The sequence below is a fragment of the Garra rufa genome, chromosome 12 (genome assembly GCF_049309525.1).
Source record: "Garra rufa chromosome 12, GarRuf1.0, whole genome shotgun sequence".
NCBI lineage: Eukaryota > Metazoa > Chordata > Actinopteri > Cypriniformes > Cyprinidae > Garra > Garra rufa.
This window is the reverse complement of record NC_133372.1, coordinates 9,133,347-9,159,698: the sequence shown is the minus strand read 5'-3', so window position 1 is coordinate 9,159,698 and position 26,352 is coordinate 9,133,347. Positions and strand designations below refer to the sequence as shown.

The 26,352-nt window shown below is 34.6% G+C and overlaps 1 protein-coding gene across 1 annotated transcript; it reads left to right on the top strand.

Moving 5' to 3' along the window:
- The first annotated feature begins 584 nt into the window (after positions 1-584).
- On the top strand, positions 585-25,950 carry rgl3a (ral guanine nucleotide dissociation stimulator-like 3a). The gene is made up of 17 exons (XM_073851952.1): positions 585-776; positions 10,712-11,001; positions 12,782-12,826; positions 13,074-13,243; positions 13,327-13,481; positions 13,562-13,810; positions 15,744-15,847; positions 15,968-16,052; positions 16,761-16,838; positions 19,549-19,635; positions 19,748-19,780; positions 19,879-20,000; positions 20,172-20,267; positions 20,395-20,527; positions 21,999-22,259; positions 22,369-22,483; positions 24,632-25,950. The coding sequence occupies exons 1-17, from the start codon at positions 606-608 to the stop codon at positions 24,778-24,780; spliced, it is 2,343 nt and encodes a 780-aa protein (XP_073708053.1). The 5' UTR covers positions 585-605; the 3' UTR covers positions 24,781-25,950.
- The last annotated feature ends 402 nt before the right edge of the window (positions 25,951-26,352 follow it).

The following is a 26,352-nucleotide window of genomic DNA, read 5'->3' as shown; positions in this document are numbered from 1 at the left end:
AAAATTCAGCTTTGAAATCACAGGAATAAATGACATTTTAAAATATATTCAAATAGAAAACAGTTGTTTTATAGTAAAAAATATTTAAAAATTGTACTGTTTTTGCTGTACTTTGGATCAAATAAATGCAGGCTTGATGAGCAGAAGAGACTTCTTTTTTTTTTTTTTTTAAATGACAAAAACTTTAACTAAAATTAACAAATCTTTTGCTTTTGGAAGAAGTTGAATAAAATAAAAACTTTGGAAGACTATAAACTGTTGGTAGACCACAGTCTCTTTTTAATAAAAATTCACCTTCTTAGAATTATTACATTTACAGGTAATTTTACTTAATTAAGAGATTTCACAACAACAACAAAACTTAAAATGTGTATATATTTCAAACATTGTTACAACCTAAAATGACCAGCATATGTTTGTATGTATGTATTGATTGATTTATTTCAGTTATTTAATTGTTTAGTTAGTTATTATTTAGTTAATGCAGAATTAGTTATTAGTAGAAGCTCCACACTTCTGTTAATGAATGCTTGTTGAAGCCAACTAACATGGCTGACATGTATCTGCTGGTCATGGAGGAAGCTGGTGTGTGATTTGGGTAAAGGATGAGGTCCTCTCTGGTGGTGTCTGGGGGAGAGAAAGGTCTGCGGGCACGACTGGGACGAATGAGGCATCTGCTGTGGCAGACTGGGCATCATGTGGATGTACAGATGGACGAGGAGCCCGGCGTTTGGCTCAGGAGCTTCCATCTGCTGGACCTTGAGGAACGCAGTGAGGTCAGTGCTGATGGTGCGCTATTGACAATTACATTTGCATTTATTCATTTAGTATGCTCTTCAATGCAAAGCAGCTTACAAAATAGGCTGTATAAAGTATAACCATCCAGAGCTGGCTAGAATTGAGCTTGGACAGAACAACAGTAAAACAGCCAAGAGTATATCTATCACTTCAAATCCTCTAATATATATTTGTTGATTGCAATATATGAAATATAGTCCAGAGATTGAGTTTACGCAACCGTTCAAACTTTAAGATTTTTAAGAAATGAATATTAAGCAAGGACACATTCAGTTGATTAAAAGTGACAGGGAAGACATTTATAATGTTACAAAAGCTTTCTCTTTATAATCTTGATAAAATGTACACTACCAGTCAAAAGTTTTTGAACAGTACCATTTTTAATGTTTTTTTAAAGAAGTTTTTTCTGCTCACTAATCCTGCATTTATTTGATCCTAAGTCCAGCAAAAACAGTCAAAATTTGAAATATTTTTACTATTTAAAATAACTGTTTTCTATTTGAATATATTTTAAAATGTAATTTATTCCTGTGATTTCAAAGCTGAATTTTTAGCATCATTACTCCAGTCACATGATCCTTCAAAAATCATTCTAAACATATTTTTATCATTACTATGTTGTCAATATTATAATTATGTTGAAAACAGCTAAGCAGATTTTTTTCAGGTTTTTTTGATGAATAGAAAAGTGAGAAGAACAGCATTTATCTGAAATAGACATCTTTTGTAACATTATAAATGTCTTTATCATCACTTTTGATCAATTTAAAGCATCCTTGCTAAATAAAAGAATTCATTTCTATAATTTATTAAAAAACCAATACTGACCGCCAAGCTTTGAATGCTATAGTGTATAATGTTACAAAAGTTTTCTCTTTATAATCTTGATAAAATGTACACTACCAGTCAAAAGTTTTTGAACAGTACGATTTTTAATGTTTTTTAAAGAAGTTTCTTCTGCTCACCAATCCTGCATTTATTTGATCCGAAGTCCAGCAAAAACAGTCAAAATTTGAAATATTTTTACTATTTAAAATAACTGTTTTCTATTTGAATATATTTTAAAATGTAATTTATTCCTGTGATTTCAAAGCTGAATTTTTAGCATCAATACTCCAGTCACATGATCCTTCAAAAATCATTCTAAACATATTTTTATTATTACTATGTTGTCAATATTATAATTATGTTGAAAACAGCTAAGCAGATTTTTTTCAGGTTTCTTTGATGAATAGAAAAGTGAGAAGAACAGCATTTATCTGAAATAGACATCTTTTGTAACATTATAAATGTCTTTATCATCACTTTTGATCAATTTAAAGCATCCTTGCTAAATAAAAGAATTCATTTCTATAATTTATTAAAAAAACAAATACTGACCGCTAAGCTTTGAATGCTATAGTGTATAATGTTACAAAAGTTTTCTCTTTATAATCTTGATAAAATGTACACTACCAGTCAAAAGTTTTTGAACAGTACGATTTTTAATGTTTTTTAAAGAAGTTTCTTCTGCTCACCAATCCTGCATTTATTTGATCCGAAGTCCAGCAAAAACAGTCAAATTTTGAAATATTTTTACTATTTAAAATAACTGTTTTCTATTTGAATATATTTTAAAATTTAATTTATTCCTGTGATTTCAAAGCTGAATTTTTAGCATCATTACTCCAGTCACATGATCCTTCAAAATCATTCTGAAAAACATTTTTATTATTATTATGTTGTCAATATTATAATTATATTGAAAACAGCTAAGCAGAATTTGTTTAGGTTTCTTTGATGAATAGAAAAGTGAGAAGAACAGCATTTATCTGAAATAGAAATCTTTTGAAACATTATAAATGTCTATATCATCACTTTTGATCAATTTTAAGCAGTCTTGCTAAATTTCTATGATTTCTTTCCAAAAAAAAAATATATATATATATATATTAAAATTATTTCTAAAGACTAGAGTAATGATGATTTGCATTACAGGAATAAATAGCAATATTACTGTTTTACTGTATTTTGATCAAATACATGTCAAATATTACCAGCCCCCCAAAATTTGCATATTAGTGTATGTTGTCTTAACAACAAAAGTAAAATTATGGGTTAAGGGGAAAAGGTGGTTTAGGTATCTCACTACATGCTGAGAGGTTAAAAATTGTTAAAATGTTAAAAATGTATCTACTTCAAGGGTGTTACTTGACAAGAATGTTACTAAGCATGTCAATAATGAGAAGTATTTTAACATTGCTGGCATGTAAGGTTTTTTTGGCGGTGTTAGCTATTCAACCAGGTGTTAATACTTACCAGTGCACCAGTGAATTTGATTTAAAATGAAGTACAAGAGATGTTTGTTGGAGTGTGAATGCACACACATCAGCATGTGATCTCTGTCTCAGTAATAAGTTGTATTGTTCGTGGATGTGCATAAATACCTTGATCGTGATGATTGTGGTCTCTCAGTAAGAGTTCAGTAGTGTGCGTCACTTATTGTTATGTTGTAGTGTCTCTGTGAGCGTGGGGTGTTGTGCTGGGATGCCATTGCACATTCACAGATTTTCGTCAGAGAGAACAGAAAGACATTAATGAACTCTCTATACCCAGAAACCAACAAACCGCTCATTGTATCATATATAGAGAGTGCGTGTATGGGCTTTGTAAATAGGCATTTCATACAATGTTCACTATTATTCATTTAAAGATCTGCGTAGTGCCGTCTGAGTCATTTGTACTTTTCCTGGATAAAATAGTCTGCAGTTGTACTTGCCAGTGGATCAACACGATGCGATTTAAACTTGACATAAACAAAGAAACATCATGATGTAAAATTTAATAGAAAAATATTTAAGATTCTGAATTATGCTGCATGTTACTTATATACAGTGCCTTGCTAAATTATTCATACCCCTTCATTTTTTTCAGATTGTGTTATGTTGCTGCCTTATGTTAAACTACTTTAAATTACTTTTTTCCCCACATCAATCTACCTACTCTATAATGGCTAAGCAAAAAATAGGTTTTTAACATTTTTGCAAATTTATTAAAAATAAAAAAACTGAAAAGATCCCGTTGCATAAGTATTCATACCCTTTTCTGGGACACTCGAAATTTAGCTCAGGAGCATACATATTGCTTCTAGATGTTACTACACTTCGAGTGGAGTTAACCTCTTAAACTCTGCGGAAAAGTGTTTCAAAATGTTGCTGCTTCATTTACATGACCTTCCTCATATAGTATCAGCCCAAATATGGTCTCATTTGAAAGCTTAGAGTCTCCTCTTTACGAGGAATACCATAACTTCTAGTTTTATGATTCATAAAGTAGTAAAATTATGCTTAGAATTTATGTTGTTCCACACACAAATTTCCGCCTAACAATTGTGAAGAATTCTTACAAAGAATGTGTTTTTCTTATATTTTTCTCAAAACAGACAAGTCATATATCACAAGAAAGCTCTTATTCTCAAGAATCTGACCATATAAATCATTTTATTGTGTGACAAACACAGATCGAATAATCTTCAATTGAATCGCGATGTCAGAATATAATAAAAAGTGTTTCAAAATTGTTTCAAAATGTTGCTGCTTCATTTACATGACCTTCCTCATATAGTATCAGCCCATAAATGATCTCATTTGAAAGCTTAGAGTCTCCCCTTTACTAGGAATACCATAACTTCTAGTTTTATGATTCATAAAGTAGTAAAATTATGCTTAGAATTTATGTTGTTCCAAACACAAATTTCCGCCTAACGATTATGAAGAATTATTACAAAGAATGTGTATTTCTTATATTTTTCTCAAAACAGACAAGTCATATATCACAAGAAAGCTCTCTTTCTCAAGATTCTGACCATATAATCTTAATATAATATATACCATATAATCATTTTATTGTGTGATAAACAGAGATCAAATAATCTTCAATCGAATCGCGATGTCAGAATATTACCTCAAGAGTAAAATGACATATTCTATAACTTTCCTCCATATTCTACTGCTTCAGTTAGCCGCAAATAGCCACAAACTAAACAAAAAGCCATTTTATCTTTTAGATTAGGATCTCTTCTTTCAAACGAGACCATTCTCACGTTTCTGCGTTGCTTCATTGCTGAGAAATCCGTTGTTTTGCCAGACGCGCTTTTCCATCCAGTTGCGCTCTTATGTGTGTGCGCTCTGAGCCGCTCAAGCAGCTGCGTGTGTGTCTGCGGCCGCGCTCAGAGCGTCTCAGTAGATCAGATTACACTCTCCGGCCGCCCGCTGTGCTGAACAAAGCTGTGAACGATGACACAGACGCATATCCAGCGCGTAGAAGAAGAAGTGTCATGGAGAGGTTCCGGGTCACACAAGATGCTTCGACGGTTCGGGGAATTGTGGGATATGTAGTTTTTGGACTCTTTGAGTGTAGATATAATGTCTCAGAGGAATATAGCGGTCTCCATTATCAAAAATAGACGCTAAATGAATAAATAACGGGCCGTTTCCATGGAGAGCAGAGGATCCGCGGCTCATAAGCGCGTCTATAAGTATAACAGCGCTTCTATTCAGGTTTGTTTTATTCCTATAATTACTTTGAAACGTAAAGGACACCAAAACAATCTGCTAAGCTATGTATTGAGTGTATATTGAATATTGACAATAAAGTACAGTAGGTGTTTCAGTAAATACACAGGCAAACATAAAAATGAAACATAATTCAGTCAATAATCATGAAAAGTGCTATGGTACATAGTAAAATAGTATTCTAAGGGGTAATATGCTTTATAAAACCTGTTTTTGCTAAGAAACAGAAGTATACTTTTAGGGGGGAAAAAGTGGGGAAATAGGGGGAAAAGGGGCAATGCGACTCCCTTCGGTTATAATTCAATAACTTTCTATTAGAAACTGTTATATGAAAAAATCTTTTTTCTGGTATATCCTGAGACCTAGTGGAATCAAACAAAACAATTTGCAAAGAACTGAGACACCTAAATCCTGAGTTACAGACTTTAAAAAAAAACTTTTGAAAAAAAAAATCAAAAAGCGCCTATGTTTTTTTTGTTTTTATTGTAATATTTGAAACCTATATAATGTTATTTATAAATAATTACACTGATATTATGTAGTTTAAAAGGTTTTCTATACAATGAAACCATTTTTTTAAATTTCCTCCATTGTATGTGTATAGGGGAACCATTTGAATTTAGGTAGGCCAAATGCAGGCGGAAATCCCCCAAATAGCCGCAGAGCTTAAGGGGTTAAACTGTGGCAAATTCATTTGAATGAGTATGATTTAGAAAGGCACACACCTCTCAGAAAAGGTCTAACAGCTGAAAATGCATATCAGAGCAAAAACCAAGTCCTGAGGTCAAGATAACTGCCTGTAGAGCTCAGTGACAGTCTTGCGTTAAGGCAATGATCTAGGGAAGAGTTCAGAAAAAAATCTGCTGCATTGAAGGTTCACAGAAGCATTTAGCCTCCATTATCCATAATGGAAGACGTTTGGAACAACTAGGACTCTAGAAAATGTCTGCCAGCCCCCATCCAAGCTGACAGAGCTTGAGAGGTGAAAAGGTGAGGCAAAGAATGGCAGATAATTGCCAAATGCAGATGTGCAAAGCTTGTCACATCATACCCAAAAAGACTTGAGGCTGTAAAGGTGCTTCAACTATGTACTGAGTTAAGGGTATGAATACTTATGCAATGTACTTATTTCAGTGTTTTATATTTAATAAATTTGTAAAATTAGCAAATCTGGTTTTTGCTTTGTCATTATTATGGTGTATGGAGTGTAAATTGATGTGGGGAAAAACTTTTTTTTTTTTTTAGATTTATTTTTTGGCCTTTTTGCTTTTATTGTGATAGGACAGATCAGATAGGACAGGAAGCGAAGTGGGAGAGAGATAGGGGGCGGGATCGGGAAAGGCCCTCGAGTCAGGATTCGGAGCACAACAGCGCTATATGTCGGCGCGCTAACCACACGGCTATCGGTGCAGACTAGAAAAACTAATTTAAAGCAGTTAACATAATGCTGCAACAAACAAAATGTGACAAAAAGTAAGGGGTATGAATACTTTTGCAAGGCACTGTAAGTCTATTAGTCTCAATTAGTTTATATTAGTTGCTGCTTTTGATTTTGGATATAGTGTTCACGACCCATCATCAATCGGCCGTATTGATGGCACTGAATGTAAACAATGCCACTGAATCGAACGAAACTCATATATTTTGCTGATTATAGCTGCTGAAAATGGTCAATTATTGTCATGTTTTGGGCTTTACTAATCGGTCAGACCGGGAAAAAACATTTACAGTGCTATAGGCTGCCAAAAGTTATAACTAATCAAGGAAAAGAGTGCAAAAAATAGTACAAAAGGCCTTTGTGGTTGGCCAAACTGAACCAGGATTTTCAGAGCAAGGATCTTGACAACATTCGAGTTTGTTCTTATCATTTCCGGTCAGGTAGGTAAAATATTAGGCTAATAGCTTGCTTAAAACTGCTTGTACATATCTTTACCACCTATTAACTTTAGTTTGCCAAAATATTGCACCCTTTCCTGCTTATTAAGTCCTTCTCTACATGGTTTAGCAGCTTCCACATGTTTTTTCCATAGGCATAAATAACCTTTTGTTATATCAGTTATCTCCAATATGGCCGGGTAACTGATCAAACCATGACGCAAGTGCAAAAAGTGCATTCCCCTAAATCTTTTTCTTGTATTTTGCTTACATTTTTATACCAAGAACTCTCTGAAGTAGATGGTAAGTTAAAATATTTCAGTCTTAATCTTAATTTTCTATTTAAAATGAAGTAACGTTGATTTCCACACTTCCAAACGTTATGAATCTTACTATGACCAAGGCTCAGAGCAAGCGATGCGAAGTTGTTTGGTAAACTTCCCGAGGCGTTTCACGCAACGTACTTAATATTCAAAAATCAAGCCTTCTCCATAGTATGAATCAGCGAACGTTCTAATTAATATTAATGAGGCGCCGCGTTCGTCATTCCCGACGTAATTGCCTACGTAGGAAGACCAACCCATTCGTTTAAAGCGCTTGACAGGTGAGCTGTGAGCTATATGGACAGCTAAAAGACAGACATAATCATAGATATAATAATTTTCTCAAGTCACGGATTTAATTTTCCACTAGAGCGTTGTATATTTGATGACAATAAACAGTACTCTATGAAATGTACAGTAACGTTACGTTGACTTTATCCTCACTGGAGTTCTTAATTAAACCTCACTTCGCAAAGTTATCCATTTCCAGCAGCTCTCTAGACATGACAGTCAAGTTCGACATTAGCTGACTAAGTAACGTTAATATAGTTTACAACGTTTTTGCTGCGCTGATGGATTTATTACACTACTTGATCATACTGCTGAAGAACTAGAGAGCTGGAAACATGGGAAAATTTGAGTTCACGATGGTAAGTCGCTTACTTGATCATGTGTTTTCATCAAGGATGTTAATTCTGTTTAATATTTATTTAGAAATAAGACTAGAGAAAAAGCAAATATTTGATTTGGAAACGCGATTTGTTGTTGTACAAGGTGTTTCGAGGCGCAGTGTTATTGTTTCTCCGCACTGTAATGCTTTAGAAAATGCAGTATTTCCTGTTCTTTCTTTTCCGGACATCACAATACTGTCACAAAAACCTCAAAGGGTTTACAATTAGACGTGATATTGGCTTCAGGAAAGCGTTTAATCAGCTCTTGACCAGGGTTACATGTAATACGTGCCCAGGAGAGGGTGCGGTGCGCTTCACTTTTCCCTCGGGAGTCTGACAAAAGAACTGATTTTTGTGTTTGTTCTCAGACCCACCTGTTGATTGGAGACATTTACAGTGTCCTGTTTCACAGTTAACCTGTAATTAGTTTCAGCTTTTCCTCCCCCCATCATTCCCTGTGTTTTGTTCCATGGCACAGTTTTAGAGCAGCAGACACAGGGCTGTGGCTTGGAAAGCTCTCTGTTTTGCTTGACTGGTTTTTCTGGGAAGAATGCACTTGTGATTTTCACAGCAGATGATTTGTTAGAGGCATAGACTGCCCTTAGTTTACTTGGAGGTACCAACTTTTCCAAAAGTATGGTTTGCATATTATGTAGAGTATATTCTGTGATTTGAAGGCTTAGAACAAAACAGGGCAGAGCTGTGATTGTTTTGATGTTCACCACGAGACTTGACAGCTCACATATTTGGCATGTCACAAGTGTTTTTAATTCAGCAACATATTTTCTGGCGTTGCTATGCTAATAGGTCCCACTTAAAATAAGGGAAATTATCTACATTATCTTCATTTTAAAAAATGACATACAGGACATTTATTTATAATAGAAGTGCTGCTTTAAAAAAAACAAACAAATCATTTTTCTTTAATAGTTCAGTAGTTTTGTCATTCAAAAGTTTGGGGTCAGTAAGTTTTTGTTATGTTTAAAGATGTATTTTGTACTCAAAAAAATTCATGGAAGCAGTACAACAGCATGTTGTTGAATATTATTACGATTTAAAACTTTTTATTCCGATACTGAATATTTTAAATGTAATTTATTCCTGTGATCAGATGCTAAATTTTCAGCATTATTACTCTAGTCTTAAGTGTCACGTCATCCTTCAGAATAGTTCTTATGTGCTGATTTGGTGCTCAAGAAATATTTCTTCTTATTATTAATGATGAAAATGTGCTATTGATGAATTAAAAGTTCAAAAGAACAGTGTTTATTACAAACATAATCTTTTGTAACATTATAAATGTGTTTAAATCTTGACTTCTACTTATTGCAATGCATCCTTTCTGCATAAAAGTACTAATTTCTTAAAAAAATGGACCTAATTTTCCGAATGGTTGTTTATTACTACTAATTATTTTGTTTTACATAAAGTAAAAAGCATATGTGATTTTATAGCTATTTTTCTTTTTTTTATTATTCAGAAACAAACAAATTTTGTGTTAAAAATTCTAGTAGAAATCCATAATTGTTGCTTCTTTTTTTAAACTAATGCCATATAAATAGTTGGACATCCCGTGTCTCAAGAATCAGTAACAGATGACACGACAGTATGCTAATATGTCCTGAGCTCATCTAATATTGGTCACATCTGAATTAATCAACAACCGGCTCAACAACAGCCTTGTTTTCCCTGGAAGGAAAACTCTGGACTTAATTTACTCCAGTGTGTTACACAGTCTATCTTTGTTTAAAATTATCAGGGTGTTTTTTTTATTCGCCCACAGCTGTTTTCATTGTGGGATATGGCATTTGCTATGCAAATAACCATGGCTTCATTTTACCACCAAAGAGGACTTTTGTAAAGAAAGTCCAGAGTATTTTCGTTGTCAGCTAGTTGTGGTTTTCCACAATGAAAGACCTTAAATGACATTTCTTCTTTCCCTAAAATTAAAATGACAGGTCTTCTTGTGTACCCATCATTAAAGAGGGGTGTTATTATTTTTGGCACTGTAAAAATGTTTGGTTATAACATGATTTGAACTTTGTATTCTACATGATTTTGTTGAAAAAGTATCTGCAGAGAGCGTAAATGTAATGTACAATGTGTAGTCTTCGCAAGCCAGTGAAGATGAAATATATTCACTCCTCCTCACTTGTAATTTGGATAACGATTTGCCTGTATTTTGCAAAGAACTCCTGTTTTGTATATTTCTTCCTGGACAAGTGAAATGTCGTCAGTGCCTTATTGTTTTTTCTTTTTTTGTAAGTCGAAGACCTACATTTCAGTGCTGTTAACAGCAGAAGCCAAATCCACTGCAAATCCACTGCCATTTATGTTTTTCTAAATTCTCATGAAATGCTATGGTATAATCGGGAACTGTAAATAGAATCCTAACAGCTCTGTGTTTGCTTAATAGTATCCAGCTTTACAGTATTTTTCCATTTGTCAGCTGCAAGTTCAACATGTATAACCTGATGATCTGTTTGTCCAGGACCCGGTGCAGGAGTGGGGAGAGGAGGTGGAAGACGGGGCCGTTTATGGCGTAACTCTTCACCGAGAACCCATCCAGCCCCCACCTGATGCTGCTGAGAACTCTTCTGCCTTTGGCTTCATGCAGTATCGCACGCTAAAGGTCCGCAGGCTTAAAGCAGCCACTCTGGAGCGTCTTGTCACAGAATTGGTGAACCCGGAGTGCCCTGACCCAGAATACATGCAAATCTTTCTTTCCACCTACAGAGCCTTTACTTGCACAAATGCTCTCATCGAACTCCTGTTTCAAAGGTAAGCATAAATGAGGAAACTGAGAAAATGCATCATGGTTTCCACAAAAGTATTAAGCACCAAATCAGCATATTAGAATGATCCCTGAAGGATCATGTGACACTGAAGACTGGAGTAATGATGCTGAAAATTCAGCTTTGCATCACAGGAATAAATTACATTTTAAAGTAGATTCACATAGAAAATAGTTATTTTAAATTCTAAAATTATTTCAAAATATGTCATTTTTTACTGTATTTTTGATCAAATAAATGCAGCCTTGGTGAGCCTAAAGCACTTATTTCATAAAAATTTTACTCCAATATATATATATATGTGTATATATGTGTGTGTACAGTACCAGTCAAATTTTTTTTTTAAAGAAGTCTCTTCCGCTCACTAAGCCTGCATTTATTTGATCCAAAGTACAGCAGGGATTATAGAATTTTAACATTTTATTTAGCAAGGATGCTTTAAATTGATAAAGACATTTATAATGTTAAAAAAAAATTATATTTCAGGTAAATGCTTTTCTTTTGAAATTTCTTTTCACCAAAGAAACCTGAAAAAATTGTTTTCAACACAATAATAGTTTTTTGAAGAGCAAATTAGAATAATAGAATGATTTCTAAAGGATCACGTGACTGGAGTAATGATGCTAAAAATTCAGCTTTGAATAAATTACATTTTAAAATATATTCAAATAGAAAACAGATATTTTAAATAGCAAAACAATTTCAAAATTGTACTGTTTTTGCTGGACTTTGGATCAAATAAATGCAGGCTTGGTGAGCAGAAGAGACTTCTTTAAAAAAAGCATTAAAAAATTTTTAATTAGTAGTGTTATTTTTAATATAATTTACACGTTTTTTTTTTTTTTTTTTTTTCATTTGAAACACTAAAATAGATTTAGCAGAATGTTTAAGCTTCTATTTTCCATACAGTAAAATTGAACAGCAGCTAGGGTTGTCATGCTCCAATAAGAACCATAAATGTGTTGAACTCGTGTTCTAATACTATGTCTAATACCATACAGTTGTATGAGGAATGAACCAAAATTTAGATCTCATGTTGCCTTATATAATAACTGTAGCTAGTCATGTTTTTAAAGTTTTCTGTAGTAACTGATATGGGTTGTTTCCAAAACCTGAATGGGGGAAGGATGGTGTCAAGGTACCTCTGAATTTAATGTTTCCATAACATCCCGTCATACCCAGGGTTATATACCACAAACCTGTACCTTATCTGTTGGCGGAAGGAATAAATGTCCAATTTGGAATGTTGTAGCACATTACACATGACGTTATATGTATTGCTGGCTTGTCATTTTCCTTGTCAAGTACCTTCATAAAGATATTGACTGACTTCCGTTTCAAACAAAGCCATCCCTCATTAATTAGACATGAGGGAATATACACAGCATACATTCTACAAGGCTTAATGACTGAATAATCAAATGAAGGGGGAAGCCCAAATTTCAGAGTATTTCCCAGAGACACCTTTGATTGGTATGGAATTATGACGGTCCATTGTCACAGCACACAAATCAGTGACGCAATGGAATGGAGGAGAACACCTCACAGTGTAGAACAGGTTTCACTTGACTTGTCTCATGTCAGAGTCACGCTTTTGTTAAACCATGGGAGTCCTTTGTGTTTTGTTTAAGCATAAATAAAAGTAAGAGAGCTTGAAAGCACTTGTGACACATTTGTGTCAGTGTTCATAATCCTAAAGCTTCGTTTGAAGGTCTTTAGCCCAGGAATGTTTTGAATATTAACTTTAAACTTACTTGTCTCTTTAGAGAGGACATGGTCACCAATCTGGACAACAGCGTCTGTGTCAGGAGGTGAGTTAAATCAATGTGTCTGATTGGTCAATTGTGATATTCTGTGGTCAAATGTTGTTTTTAGAATGAACTAAACTGGTTGTCCAGTGCAATCATTATCTATTATTAGTGAAGTGAAACTGGTTACTCATCTTGATTACTCATTTTATTCCCAAAGCTTCATTAATTAGTCTAAAGCAATGCTGACAAATAGTGTATTTATGTGTGTTTTTTGTGTGTGTGTGTGTGTGTGTGTGTGTGTGTGCAGTTCTCTGCCCTGTCTGATTCGGCTGTGGTTAGACGAGTATCAAGAGGATCTTCGGGACTCTCCAGATCACCAGGCTCTTCGGTTGCTCTGTGTTCATCTGCGTCATCGCCTTTGTTTCAGACGGCTGGTTCATCAAGCCGATACGCTTCTCAGAAAATTTCAGACTGAAGGCAAGCCAAATGTAACTGAAATGTAGCTTTCTTACACAAATACACACCAAAAAGCCAATGCTCATTAACTTATGACTCAACAGACAAGCACGCAGATACATCAGCAGAAGCTAGCGCAGCTGCTGTAGAGAATCAGGCAACTGAAGACACCATGGAAAGACAGGACATAGAAGAGCTGGGGGATGTATTGGCCTTCCCTGCAAGAGATATTGCTGAGCAGCTCACGCTATTAGACGCTGTAGGTGTAAAGATTTACATACTGTGGCTTTGTGGCTGGTTAGTGCTGCTTTTATTCATCTGCTTGTGTTTCTTTATCAGGAGCTCTTTGTCAAAGTGGTTCCATTTCATTGCCTCGGCTGCATTTGGTCTCAAAGGGACAAGAAAGAAAATCGGAATCTAGCGCCCACGGTCCGTGCCACCATTGCCCAGTTTAATGCCGTCACAAACTGTGTTATCACCTCTCTGCTGTGCCCTCCTTCCACATCACCTCCCGGTTCCCCATCCTGCACTCATAGCAGTGCTGCGCACAGAGCAAAGATTATTGAGAAGTGGATCTCTGTGGCTCAGGTGTGTATAAGTCCTGAAACATACTGTAGGCAAGTCTGTGAAAGCAAATTGGTTTTTTAAAATGTGTCACAGCACAGTTCAATGAGTAGTTCACTTTCAGAACAAAAATTTCCTGATAATTTACTCACCCCCATGTCATCCAAGATGTTTATGTCTTTCTTTCTTCAGTCAAAAAGAAATTAAAGGAGAAGTTCACTTCCAGAACAAAAATTGACAGATAATTTACTCACCCCCTTGTCATCCAAGATGTTCATGTAAAGAAATAGTGTTTTTTGAGGAAAACATTTCAGGATTTCTCTCCATATGATAGGCTTCTATGGTGCCCCCGAGTTTGAAATTTCAAAATGCAGTTTAAATGCATCTTCAACGGGCTCTTTCTTAGCGGTATAGGGATAAGGGTCTTATCTAGCAAAAAATCAGTTATTTAAAAAACAAAAAATACAATTTATATACCTTTTAACCTCAAAAGCTCGTCTTGTCTAGCTCTGTGTTAACTGTGTATTCCGTTTAGTGACAGTAAGGTTATGTCAAAAAAACTCCCATTTCATTTGCTTCATCAACTATAAATTAACCCTACATCGCTGTTTTAGTTCTTCTTTGCATGTTCACTTTGTAAACACGGTGTTGATACTTCTGCAGCAATGTAGGTTAGAGGAGAAAATGAGATGGGAGTTTTTCAACATACTCTAACTGTCTTTAACCAGAATACACAGCATTTGAGGTTAAAAGTATATAAATGTCTTTTTTTTTTTTTTTTTTTAGAAAATAACCAATTGTTTCACTAGAAAAGACCCTTCTTCCTTAGCTGGGATCGTGTAGAGCTCTTTGAAGCTGCATTTAAACTGCACTTTGGAAGTTCAAATCCGGGGGCACCATAGAAGTCCTCTATATGGAGAGAAATCCTGAAATCTTTTCCTCAAAAAACCTAATTTCTTTACGACTGAAGAAAGAAAGACATGAACATCTTGGATGACAAGGGGGTGAGTACATTATCTGTAAATTTTTGTTCTGGAAGTGAACTTCTTTAAGGTTTTTGAGGAAAACATTCTAGGATTTTCCTCAATGTAGTGGACTTCAATGGTGGCCAATAGGTTGAAGGTCCAAATTGGAGTTTCAGTGTAGCTTTAAAGGGCTCCCCACAATCCCAGCCGAGAAATAAGGGTCTTGTCTAGCGAAACGATCATTTATATATAAGGAAAATACAAATTTAAATGCTTTTTATCCACAAATGCTCGTCTTGCACTAGCACGACAAGCAAGAGTAAAAAGAAAGTCAAACGCTATTTACAAAAAAAGGTAAAACAACGTCACCCTGCTTTATCTTTTTTTAACCGAAGTACACAGATGAAGAACTAACTTTGCATGACTTTTCCAACATGATTACGCAATGACATAAAGACATCACAGAGCTAATGCGAGACAAGCATTTGTGGTTTAAAAAGTATATAAATTTGTATTATTTGATGAAAATGACCAATTGCTTTGCTAGATAAGATTCTTAATCCTCAGCTTTGAGGATTGATCTTCATTTTGAGCCTATTAAAGCTGCATTGAAACTGCAGTTTAGACTTTCAACCCATTGGCCATCCATCTTGGATGACATGGGGGTGAGTAAATTATCAGGAAATTTTCATTCTGGAATTGAGCTTCTCCTTTCATAATGGAAGTATGAGTTGCACTTCTGCAGTTCTCAGCACGGTCACAAGGAGCACTATTTTGTTTTAGGTCAACTAAAAAGAAACATTCTACAAACAGTTTTGCTGAGCAAGTTAAGATGGTTAGCTGTTGACATGTTTAAGATTAACTACTTAATCAGTTTTAAAGATATTTGTATTACTCTGTGTTGGTACATATTTGATCTAATGTAGAAGCCCAAGACTTATATTTTGTACTATTTTAAGCTGATTTGTTTTTCATTATTATTTGTATTACAGGAGTGCCATCAGTTAAGAAACTTCTCCTCTCTAAGAGCCATCTTATCTGCTCTTCAGTCCAATGCTGTTTACCGGCTAAAGAAAACCTGGGCGGCAATCAGCAGGTAGTGTTTTCTGATCCTGACACGAATAGTTGCTAAACCTGTTGTGCAATATTAAGTGCACATATTAAATCTGCACAACACATGGTATTAAATTTAAACGGATAAAATGTGTCATTTCAGGGAGAGTATGGCGGCCTTCGATCACCTGTGCGACACATTTCCTGATGAGAACTGCGTGCTGGTCAATCGAGAGATCCTTGTAGAGGTAATTTTCACAGATCTGCCTGTTTTAAACCTGGTGTCTATCCTAATCTAAAATTTTACATTGTAACTTTATAACATTATAAATGTATTTACTGTCACTTTTAAGACTTCCATCACAATCTAACACTTGTGCAAACAGATGCCTCGAATGATTTAACATTATGTGTAAAAGCTGATAGCAGTATTGAATCTCTGATAAGATAATGACATCATCTCATCCCATGGCTCCTTTTATGCCCTTTATACTATCTACCAGGCAACATTCAATACTTTCCACACCCTGTTTCACTCTGGCTCACATACACACAGTAATCATTAGAGATAAACGAAAATGAGGTTAAAAAAGTGCAGAATCATCTTGTTGGCAGGGAAACCATTATGGAGGCACAACATCCCATAATGTTCTGCAGTGTTTAGTGTCTAGTGTATAACAACAAAACATTCATTGTTTTAATCTGTGCTGGCTCATAATAGTCTTTCCTACTCCTCTTTGGCCTCAATATTTATCATGTTCTGTTAAGTAACTGCTTATCTTGAATTGTGGGATTTCTTTGGGTGTGAGAGATTGATTTAGAATGTTTTCTAAAGTGATTTATGTGATTGTTTCTCTAGGCCAGTTGTTTTAGTGTATCTAATGCTGTTTTTAATCATATTGTATGCCAAATGTCCTGATATCTTTTTTTTGTTTTTGTTTATGTGATTTATTTAGGAAGGAAACCAGGCAGCTGAGGTAGACACTCACACCGCTCCAAAGTCTCCCAGACTTAGTCCTACATCTAAGCACATGGTAAGATTCACTAGTATTTTTCGTAATAGCAAGGCTAAGACATTTGTCTCATTTAAGGCCATTGGCATAAGTTGCTTTTAAAAATATTATCAAGCCATTGGTTCTGGGAAATAACTACCCTTTTTGGGAAGTATGCATTTGCGCCGGCTCATTTACTGGCTGCTCTAGTTTGACTTGAGTAGGTTTTTTTTCGATATGAAAATCTGTCTAAATCTGAATCTGCCAACTCATTAATTAAAAGACCCGAAAGGGTATTACCATAATGCTAGTCGACACAGTGTAACGGAGTTGCATGTATCACCAGAAAAGCTGCGTCAACAGCGTGTTCCTCTGAGATATTGATACTCAGCGTAAATCACTCTTAGCTGTGGGGAAAAGAAGTGTGTGCTTTAAAGGAACACTCCACTTTTTTTGGAAATAGGCTCATTCTCCAACTCCCCCCGAGTTAATAAGTTGATTTTTACTGTTTTGAAATCCATAGATCATTGAATCCTATTAGACCAATAGCATCGCGTTCAAAAATGACCAACGAGTTTCCATATTTGTTGTATTTAAAACTTGACTCTTCTGTAGTTATATCGTGTACTAAGACCAGTGGAAATGCAAAGCTGTGAGTTTCTAGGCTGATAAGATTAGGAACTACACTTCCATTCCGGCGTAATAATCAAGGAAGTTTGCTGCCGTAATATGGACGAAGCAGGCGGAGTATTATCAGAAATGAGTTCCCAGCTAGTTAAGCATTTGCACATGTGCTGCGTGGTATTACTGCTCCTGCTTCGGCCATATTACGGCAGCAAACTTCCTTGACTATTTCCCCGGAATGGGAGTGTAATTCCTAATCTTATCAGCCTAGAAAATTGAAGCTTTGCATTTCCACCGGTCTTAGTACATGATATAACTACAGAAGAGTCAAGTTTTAAATAGGACAAATATGGAAACTCGTTGGTCATTTTTGAATGCGATGCTATTGGTCTAATAGGATTCAATGATCTATGCTAAGCTATGCTAAAAGTGATATCACCAGAACAGGAGAACGGCTGAATGGATTTCAAAACGGTAAAACTCAATTTATTAACTCGGGGGGAGTTGGAGAATGAGCCTATTTCCAAAAAAAGTGGAGTGTTCCTTTTTAAGAGGAAGCATTTCATTGAAGCATGTGTGCAGATTTGCGTGTTGAAATTAAAATATACAACTTTTTAAAAAAAAGTTTGGGAAATTAATACTTTTATTAAGCAAGGATGCCTTAAATTAACCAGAAAATACCAAAAGTTACCAAAAATTTCTATTACAAATAAATGCTATTTTTTAAGATTGTTCATCAAAGAATCATGAAAAAATTCTCAAATTTTCACAAACATTGATAATAATAAGAAACAATGTTTTTTGAGCACAAAATCAGCATATTAGAATATGTTCTGAAGGATTATGTGACACTGAAGACTGAAGTAATGATGCTGTAAGTTCAACTTTGGCACATATTACATTTAAAAAATATATTAAAATAGAAAAAAGGTTGTTTAAATTGTAATAATATTACACTGTTTATACTACAGTTTATCAAGTAAATGCAGCCTTGGTGAGCATAAGAGACAAAAACATTAAAAAATCTCGTCAAACCCTAAACTGGTAGGGTACAACAACACCCTAAAAAAATAAAATGTGCTTTTCACTGTGCCCAAAGTGTATGATTGCAGAAAAATGTTTACGTTTATATTGAACATTTATGGAGCAACAGATTTTGTGTGAAAATAAATAATACAAGTCGTTTATTTTGTTAAAAATTTTTTTATAAATGTGTGAGGTGGCAAGGGGGGCCTTTTACCCCACACACAGGTAAAAGGCACACAGTATTGATAAAAATAATGTTTTTTAAATAATTAAAATAGTTAATACATGTTCAAAACAGTCACTTTAGCAAAGTTTGTACTATTTTCTGCTTATTTTGATAAATGAAATAATAATTTTTTGTTCAGTAAATAATATAGTAAAATGTTAACATAAAACATATTTTAAAATACAGAAACAAAATCATTTTAAAATGTAAAGATTCTGAAAGCATTGAAAGAGATGCCATAGTAATTTAAAATAGAATTTAGAATTTACAGTAGTAACAACAAATGATATTTTATTATGTATGATTAATAGCATGTTTTTAAATATTATGGTTTTAATATAAACATGGTGATTACCTTTAAGATGGACACCCAACATAATATATGATATTTACCATCTGAATCTAACAATGTCATGTCAACAAATGGAAAAGTCAGCCATCTATTAATTATCATGTTCATCATTGTGCCTTTAAGCCCCAACAGCAGGGGTGCTTTTTACCCCAAATACCATACTTTTACATATTCTTTCGTTATTTAAAAATTGTTGCTTTAATTATCTTAAACAAAACTGAAAATCATTAGGAAGACCTTTGTCTCAAAGATATATTCAAGATTTTTTGCAATTCTCATTTGCTACTTAAATCTACATTTTTAAGAACATTAAATATTGGATCAAGTAAGCACAGAATCAAGCATCAGCCAAAATTGCATGTGTATCTTGAAAAGCGGATGTTTTGGAAAGTGCTACAGCTTGTTTTTCTGCCATCTAGTGGTTTAGAGGAAAATAAAATCAAAGGAGCCTTTTACCCCTGGGCACCTTTAGTCCTGTTGTACCCTACTCTGTTTTTGTCTGACAAGTTTGTTTGTTCTGACAGACCCCCTCCAGCGGCGAGGTGCCGTACCTGGGCACTTACCTGACCGTTCTTACCATGTTGGATACAGCATTAAGTGATAATGTAGAGGTGAGATTTTTTTCTGACCTTAATTCATGTCACATACAGTACATAGTCATTTTTCAGTTCCCATACTGATATTTTTTGTTCAAATGATAAACTCTCTTCTTTGTGTTTATAGGGAGGTCTCGTCAACTTTGAGAAGCGTAGAAAAGTAAGTACAATTATCTTACATATTGTTTTAATGCAAAGAAGGTTTTATAGTGTGTCAAGAGTGTTAATGTGTGTTTCTTCATTCCTGTTTGTGATCAGGAGTTTGAGATTCTGTCTCAGATCAGACAGCTGCAGGCGTCATGTGCTCAGTACAATCTCCAGTCACATACTCGCATCATTTCCTGGATCAACAGCGGCATACCTCTTTCAGATCAGAAGAGGTAAGACACCTCTTTAGATTTTGGTGATTGCTTTCATTGTGATCAATTTCTTGCAAAGAATGTTAGTTGAGATTAAGTGACTTTTAATTCTAGGCAGTGGTACTTTGAGTACTTCAGAAGGTCAGCATCTCAGATATTTAGATACCAACTGTCAGTCTTTTTTCTCATTAGCTATGAGTTGTCAAGAGAACTAGAGCCACCGGTTGACCCCTGTCCCAGCTCTCCCAATCCCCGGAGCCACCGACTCATCACAAAGAAACTGACCTCGTGAGTGTTTTTATTCCTATTAGATGCAGTTTCAGCTCATTTTGTGAACTCTGACTATTCTAAAAGTAAAAAGATGTTTTGCTATCTTGTTTTCTTGTGACATATGTTTCTCTTCGGCTCATTGCAGGTTGCTGTCTGGCAGTGAGAACTTCTCCAAGAAGACTGCTGATCAGATCAGTGTATCATCCTCTGGTTCCAGTGGCTCAGAGATGGAAGATCTCAGTAGCCCCAATCTCTCACCACTTAGATACAAAGCACAGGTAGACCAGATCTGCAGACTTTTGTTATTTACTCCCTCATTTACTCTATATACTACTAGATTTTGTTATTTTAATGTAGCTTTAGGCTGTCAATCAATTAAAATATTTATTCAGATTACTAAAACTGTTTAGTTAATAAATTGTTTTTATTAATTGAAATGAAGCTTTTATTTTATTTAAATATATATTTATTTTAAATATTTGAAAATATTTTAAATTGAAATTATATTGAAACTGATTAAATATTTGATGAAAAACCTAATTTGTTCATGATACTATTAAGTACTGAAACTAAAATAAAACTGAACAGAAATAATTTTTTTCAAATCACGAAAATGACAAAAACTAAATGAGTAAAACTTAAACTAAAATTAAAATATAACTGAAAATACTAAACATTAAAGTCAAATAAAATAGTAATAAATACTATAGTATTAAATACTATAATGGTATATAAATAATACTAAAGTTACACTGAAGATGTACACATGCGTCAGTCGGATGTCTTTAGCTCTTGCGTGATGTCTTGTTGTGTTTTCAGTGTCTTTCAGTGCATGCGGGTCAGGAAATTTAATTTTATTGCATTATTTATTTGTAATTAATTGTACTAAATCAGTAAGCCAAAATCTGACAGGTCTAATATTATCTCAAAACTTATTTTGACCATATGTGTATTCTGTGGCCTTTAGGTCAGTGAAATCCATTCAGGTGTTTGTGACGTCTTTCGCCCTAACCTTGCAGTCACAAAGTAGTTCATGTTTACACTATCAACATAGAGCTTCAGTGAAGTTGATAGAACATAATGTATTAGATAACAATACCGGCAGCCTGTGATGTTTTACATTCGACACATCATGTACCAAAGTATTTATCGCTTACAATCTGTGTTGCTGAAGACCAAGAAGACAAATACTTGTAAGATATATATACTATACTTAAGATACTTATGAACGATAGCTATCTGATACACTTCATATTGTCAGTTGCCACTTAAATGTGACCCTGGACCACAAAACCAGTCTTAAGTAGCATGGGTATTTTGTAGCAATAGTCAAAAAATACATTGCATGGGTCAAAAATGCCATGAAGTGAATGTTCCATGAAGATATTTTGTAAATTTCCTACCATAAATATATCAAAACTTAATTTTTGATTAGTAATATGCATTGCTAACTTCATTTGCCCAACTTTAAAGGCAATTTAGTCAATATTTAGATTTTTTTTTTTTCACCCTCAGATTCCAGATTTTCAAACAGTTGCATCTCGGCCAAACCATACATCAATGGAAAGCTTATTTATTCAGCTTGGAGATGATGTAAACATTCTACTTCCAAAAAATGTACCCTTATGACTAGTTTTGTGGTCTAGAGTCACAAATTATATGTGAAAAACCTGTGTCATCCTCTTAGACCTTTTACAGATAATTAGATTTGTTGATGTAAACAGTCTTCCTCCATTCCCTCATTCACAGTCAGCGTCTGTATCCTGTCAGGACATCTCAGTAGACACACCCACCTCCTCTCCAACGCCGCCCGGCTCCTTTCGAAGATGCCTACAGGCGGATCTGTCTGCCCTGAACCCTGACAGCCCCTCTCCTATTTCATCAGCATCATCTTCATCATCCTCTCCTTCTCTCAAGCATCCCATGTACAACAAGCAGGTCGCCGATTCTTGTATTGTCAGAGTCAGCGTGGAATTCGGCAGCAACGGAAACGTTTATAAAAGTATTTTGGTAAGTTGGCCTTATGTAAGTTGTCTTTGTTTTGTTTTTTTATTAAGTTGTCAACCTTAGCATATCTGAAACCTTATTATCTCTTAATAATTAATAATTATCTTTTTAGATAACCAGTCAGGACAAGACAGCTCAGGTGATTCAGAGAGCTCTGGAGAAACACAACTTGGAGGAGATGAACTGCCAAGATTTTAGTCTCACACAAGTGCTTTCTAATGACAAAGGTGAGCTTCTTCATCATATGTGTGACCTTAAATAAACACTGAAACTCAAAGCTAATTTCAAATGCTGTTTTAGTATTATGTACAGTCAAATAAAAAATCTTTCAGACATCAGATATAATTTTTGATTTTTTTTTTTACTAGTGGGTGCAAGACACTAGTTCATTTATGTAAGCGAGGATAGCAAAATAAAGTACTCTTGAGTTCTTGTCATATTTTATTACCATTTTTTAAACTATAGCAAATAAGCTGTGATAATGTGAGAAGATTTGGTTTGACTGTATATACTATTAAAAAGTATTTGTTAATATTTATATAGATTGTATTTATTAATTTATTATATATATATATATGTGTGTGTGTGTGTGTGTGTGTGTGTGTGTACCTTTTATTTATTTTATTTCAGTTTTAGTCATTTTAATACATAAACAACTTTATTTCACTTATTTGCAACAGTTTTCATTTAAGTTTTTTTTTAATATTAACATTATATTTTAATTCAGCTTTATTTAATTTACGAAAATTATGTTTATGGAAGCTGATTTTTATTGAAGCCTGTTTCTGCCACTGAATAAAAAATAAAAAGGCTTTTTATCTTTTATTATTTTATTATTATTTTAACTTTTTCTCACAATTGCGACTTTGTGTCTCGCAATTTTGACTTTTTTTCTTTCAATTGCAAGTTTTTACCTCACAATTCTGACTTTTTTCTCAGAATTGCATCATAATTCGCAATTCTGACTTTTTTTCTCAGAACTGTGAGATATAAATGCACAATTTTGAGTTATAAAGTCAGAATTGCTAGATATAAAATCAGAATTGTGGGATATAAACTCACAATTGTGAGAAATAAAGTCAGAATTGTGAGATATAAACTTGCAATTCGGACTTTTCTCGCAATTGCAACTTTGTATCTCGCAATCTTGACTTTTTCTCGCAATTGCGACTTTTTTTCTTAAATTGCGAGTTATAAAGTCCAGTCCTGAGGAGAAAAAAACTGATATGTTCACAGAATTGTACGTTTATATCACACAATTCTGACTTCATTTGTCAGAACTGCGAGTTTATTTCTCGGAATTCTGACATTATAACTCGCAATTTGCGAGTTTATATCTCACAATTCTGAGAAAAAAGGCGAGTTTGCAGCACGCAATTCTGAGGAAAAAAAGTCAGAATTGTGAGAAGTCAACAGTAACCTTTTTTTATTTTTTATTCAGTGGCTAAAATGGGCTTCCATAGATGTTAAAGGAACACTCCACTTTTTTTGGAAATAGGCTCATTCTCCAACTCCCCCCGAGTTAATAAGTTGAGTTTTACCGTTTTGAAATCCATTCAGTCGTTCTCCTGTTCTGGCGATATCACTTTTAGCATAGCTTAGCATAGATCATTGAATCCTATTAGACCAATAGCATCGCGTTCAAAAATGACCAATGAGTATCTGTAGTTATATCGTGTACCAAGACCGGTGGAAATGCAAAGCTTCAATTTTCTAGGCTGATAAGATTAGGAACTACACTCCCATTCCGGCGTAATAGTCAAGGAAGTTTGCTGCCGTAATATGGCCGAAGCAGGAGCAGTAATACCACGCAGCACATGTGCAAATGCTAAACTAGCTGGGAACTCATTTCTGATAATACTCCGCCTGCTTCGGCCATATTACGACAGCAAACTTCCTTGACTATTACGCTGGAATGGGGGTGTAGTTCCTAATCTTATCAGCCTAGAAACTCGCAGCTTTGCATTTCCACCGGTCTTAGTACACAATATAACTACAGAAGAGTCAAGTTGTAAATACGACAAATATGGAAACTCGTTGGTCATTTTTGAACGCGATGCTATTGGTCTAATAGGATTCAATGATCTATGCTAAGCTATGCTAAAAGTGATATTGCCAGAACAGGAGAACGGCTGAATGGATTTCAAAACGGTAAAAATCAACTTATTACCTCAGGGGGAGCTGGAGAATGAGCCTATTTCCAAAAAAAGTGGAGTGTTCCTTTAAGTATTTAGGTGTAAGCACAAGGTTTTTTTTTATGATCATTACATACATAAGTTCAGCGTGTCCTAGCTTTTGACTTATGTGTAGCATATGCTTTTTTTAAAACTGATGTATTCAGCACTCAATTAATCACTGCCATTTTTTTGTATCAGAGTTGCTGATCCCAGACAAAGCCAACGTGTTCTATGCCATGTGCACCACTGCCAATTTTGACTTTGTGCTTCGCCAGCGTTACAAAAATCTCGGCAGAGCGCCTGCCTCATCCTGGAGTCCTGGAGCAGTACTGAGATCCCGCAAGTAACAGCACTGTGATGACTACACACAAAATGGTGGTATAATACATGAAAAACTTGTTTTAAAAGTGAACAAAGACTGTATAACCACATAGACAACTGTGATGATCTGAGGACTACTGGATGTCAGACTGATGGATGCATCATTGAGCTTTGAAGCACTCTGGAGTCACAAGTTATGACGGCATCTCACCCAGTGACTAATAAAAAGGAAACTGTAGCATTCTACAGCTGCCACAACAGCAGCTCTGATCTAAAACCAGTTAAAACTGGAGGAAGAAAGCCTCAGAGGATCTGAAGACTTGGGGAAGTTGCAATAAATGGCCATGTCTACTGCCAGTTTATTCTTTAAAATGGGAGGTCATACACATGACACTCGCGTTTTACTGAGAAACATCTGTTTGTAGGTGAATGAACACATTTGTTTTAAGTATGACCTACAAATATAGGCTTTTATGTAGCTAATACTCAGCGATAGGTAATATGTGAATAGAAATTCAGATTTAGGTTGAGATAATATTTATTATTTAGTTTTAATATTTTAATAAAGATGACATTATTTTAATTCTAATATTTTAATGTTTTGATGCATTTCAGTTTTAGAGTATTGAATTGAACTTTTATATGTGCTTTTTGTTTATCTGTGTTGTTCTGTTTCTGTTCAGCTCTTTCTTTTCATTTTTAGCTCTATTTATGTGCAATAATCTCAAACCAATAAGCTGTTTCTTTGTTTTGTTAAGACTGTTTTTTTAAGATCTTTGTCCTGATGCTTTCATCACCTTTTTTGTCAAGTTGAATATGTCTAATAGTGTCAAATGAAGTAACTCATCCATATTGGAAATCTTGTGACTTTCTGAGTAAATGCAATGCGCAGGACTAAAGAGCACTGTGTGCACTAGATGAATCTCACCGACTTTGTATGTGTTTTGTGAAAGATAAAGTAAGTTAGTTGCTGAAGTATGTGAAATGTAAGTGCTTGGGTGTGTGTGAACCAGTTTGCTGCTAAATAGTGGTGCAGGTGTAGTGTTTCTTGGAAACTACAGTAATTGTTTTTGCCAAATGGAAGGGGGCCTGTATCAGCATTAAAAGCACACTTTTGCTGTTTGCACAGAAAGCCACAATTCCTGACTGAAATGTGTGTCTGTCTTTGTGTCATTAAAAAGTTAATTTGGCACTTACTGTTGTCTCTCTTGCATTTTTGATTTAAAATAATATCACTTTTTATTACAATTTTTCTTTGTAAAACTACATTTCAGAAGTTCTAGTCGCTATCTTTTATCCACCTTATATTCCACTATGAGCAGGAGCGGCCATTTGTAATTGAATGGGTCTGGCTTCCAGTGTCATTGCTTCCAGCTATTTTTAGCTTTACAAAACGGCTCGTTTTGCTGCTTGATATTGCAAACTGATGTTTTTTAGCATATTATTTTAATTATAAACACACTGGTTTGTAGTGCAAACAGTTTTACCATTTACTGCAATTTATTCTTCTTCTAGCTATTTCCCTACAGAGACTAATGAACCGGAAGTCTCACACATTCAGAGAAAACAGCTTATGCTTTAAAAAAAAGGTGTATATT

Bases quoted from the DNA above. Each gene is read 5' to 3' on its own strand.
- rgl3a (XM_073851952.1), top strand. From the start codon at position 606: ATGAGGTCCTCTCTGGTGGTGTCTGGGGGAGAGAAAGGTCTGCGGGCA. The intron at 11,002-12,781 runs GTAAGCATAAAT...TTGTCTCTTTAG, and splicing joins ATCGAACTCCTGTTTCAAAG to AGAGGACATGGTCACCAATC. The intron at 13,811-15,743 runs GTGTGTATAAGT...TTTGTATTACAG, and splicing joins AGTGGATCTCTGTGGCTCAG to GAGTGCCATCAGTTAAGAAA.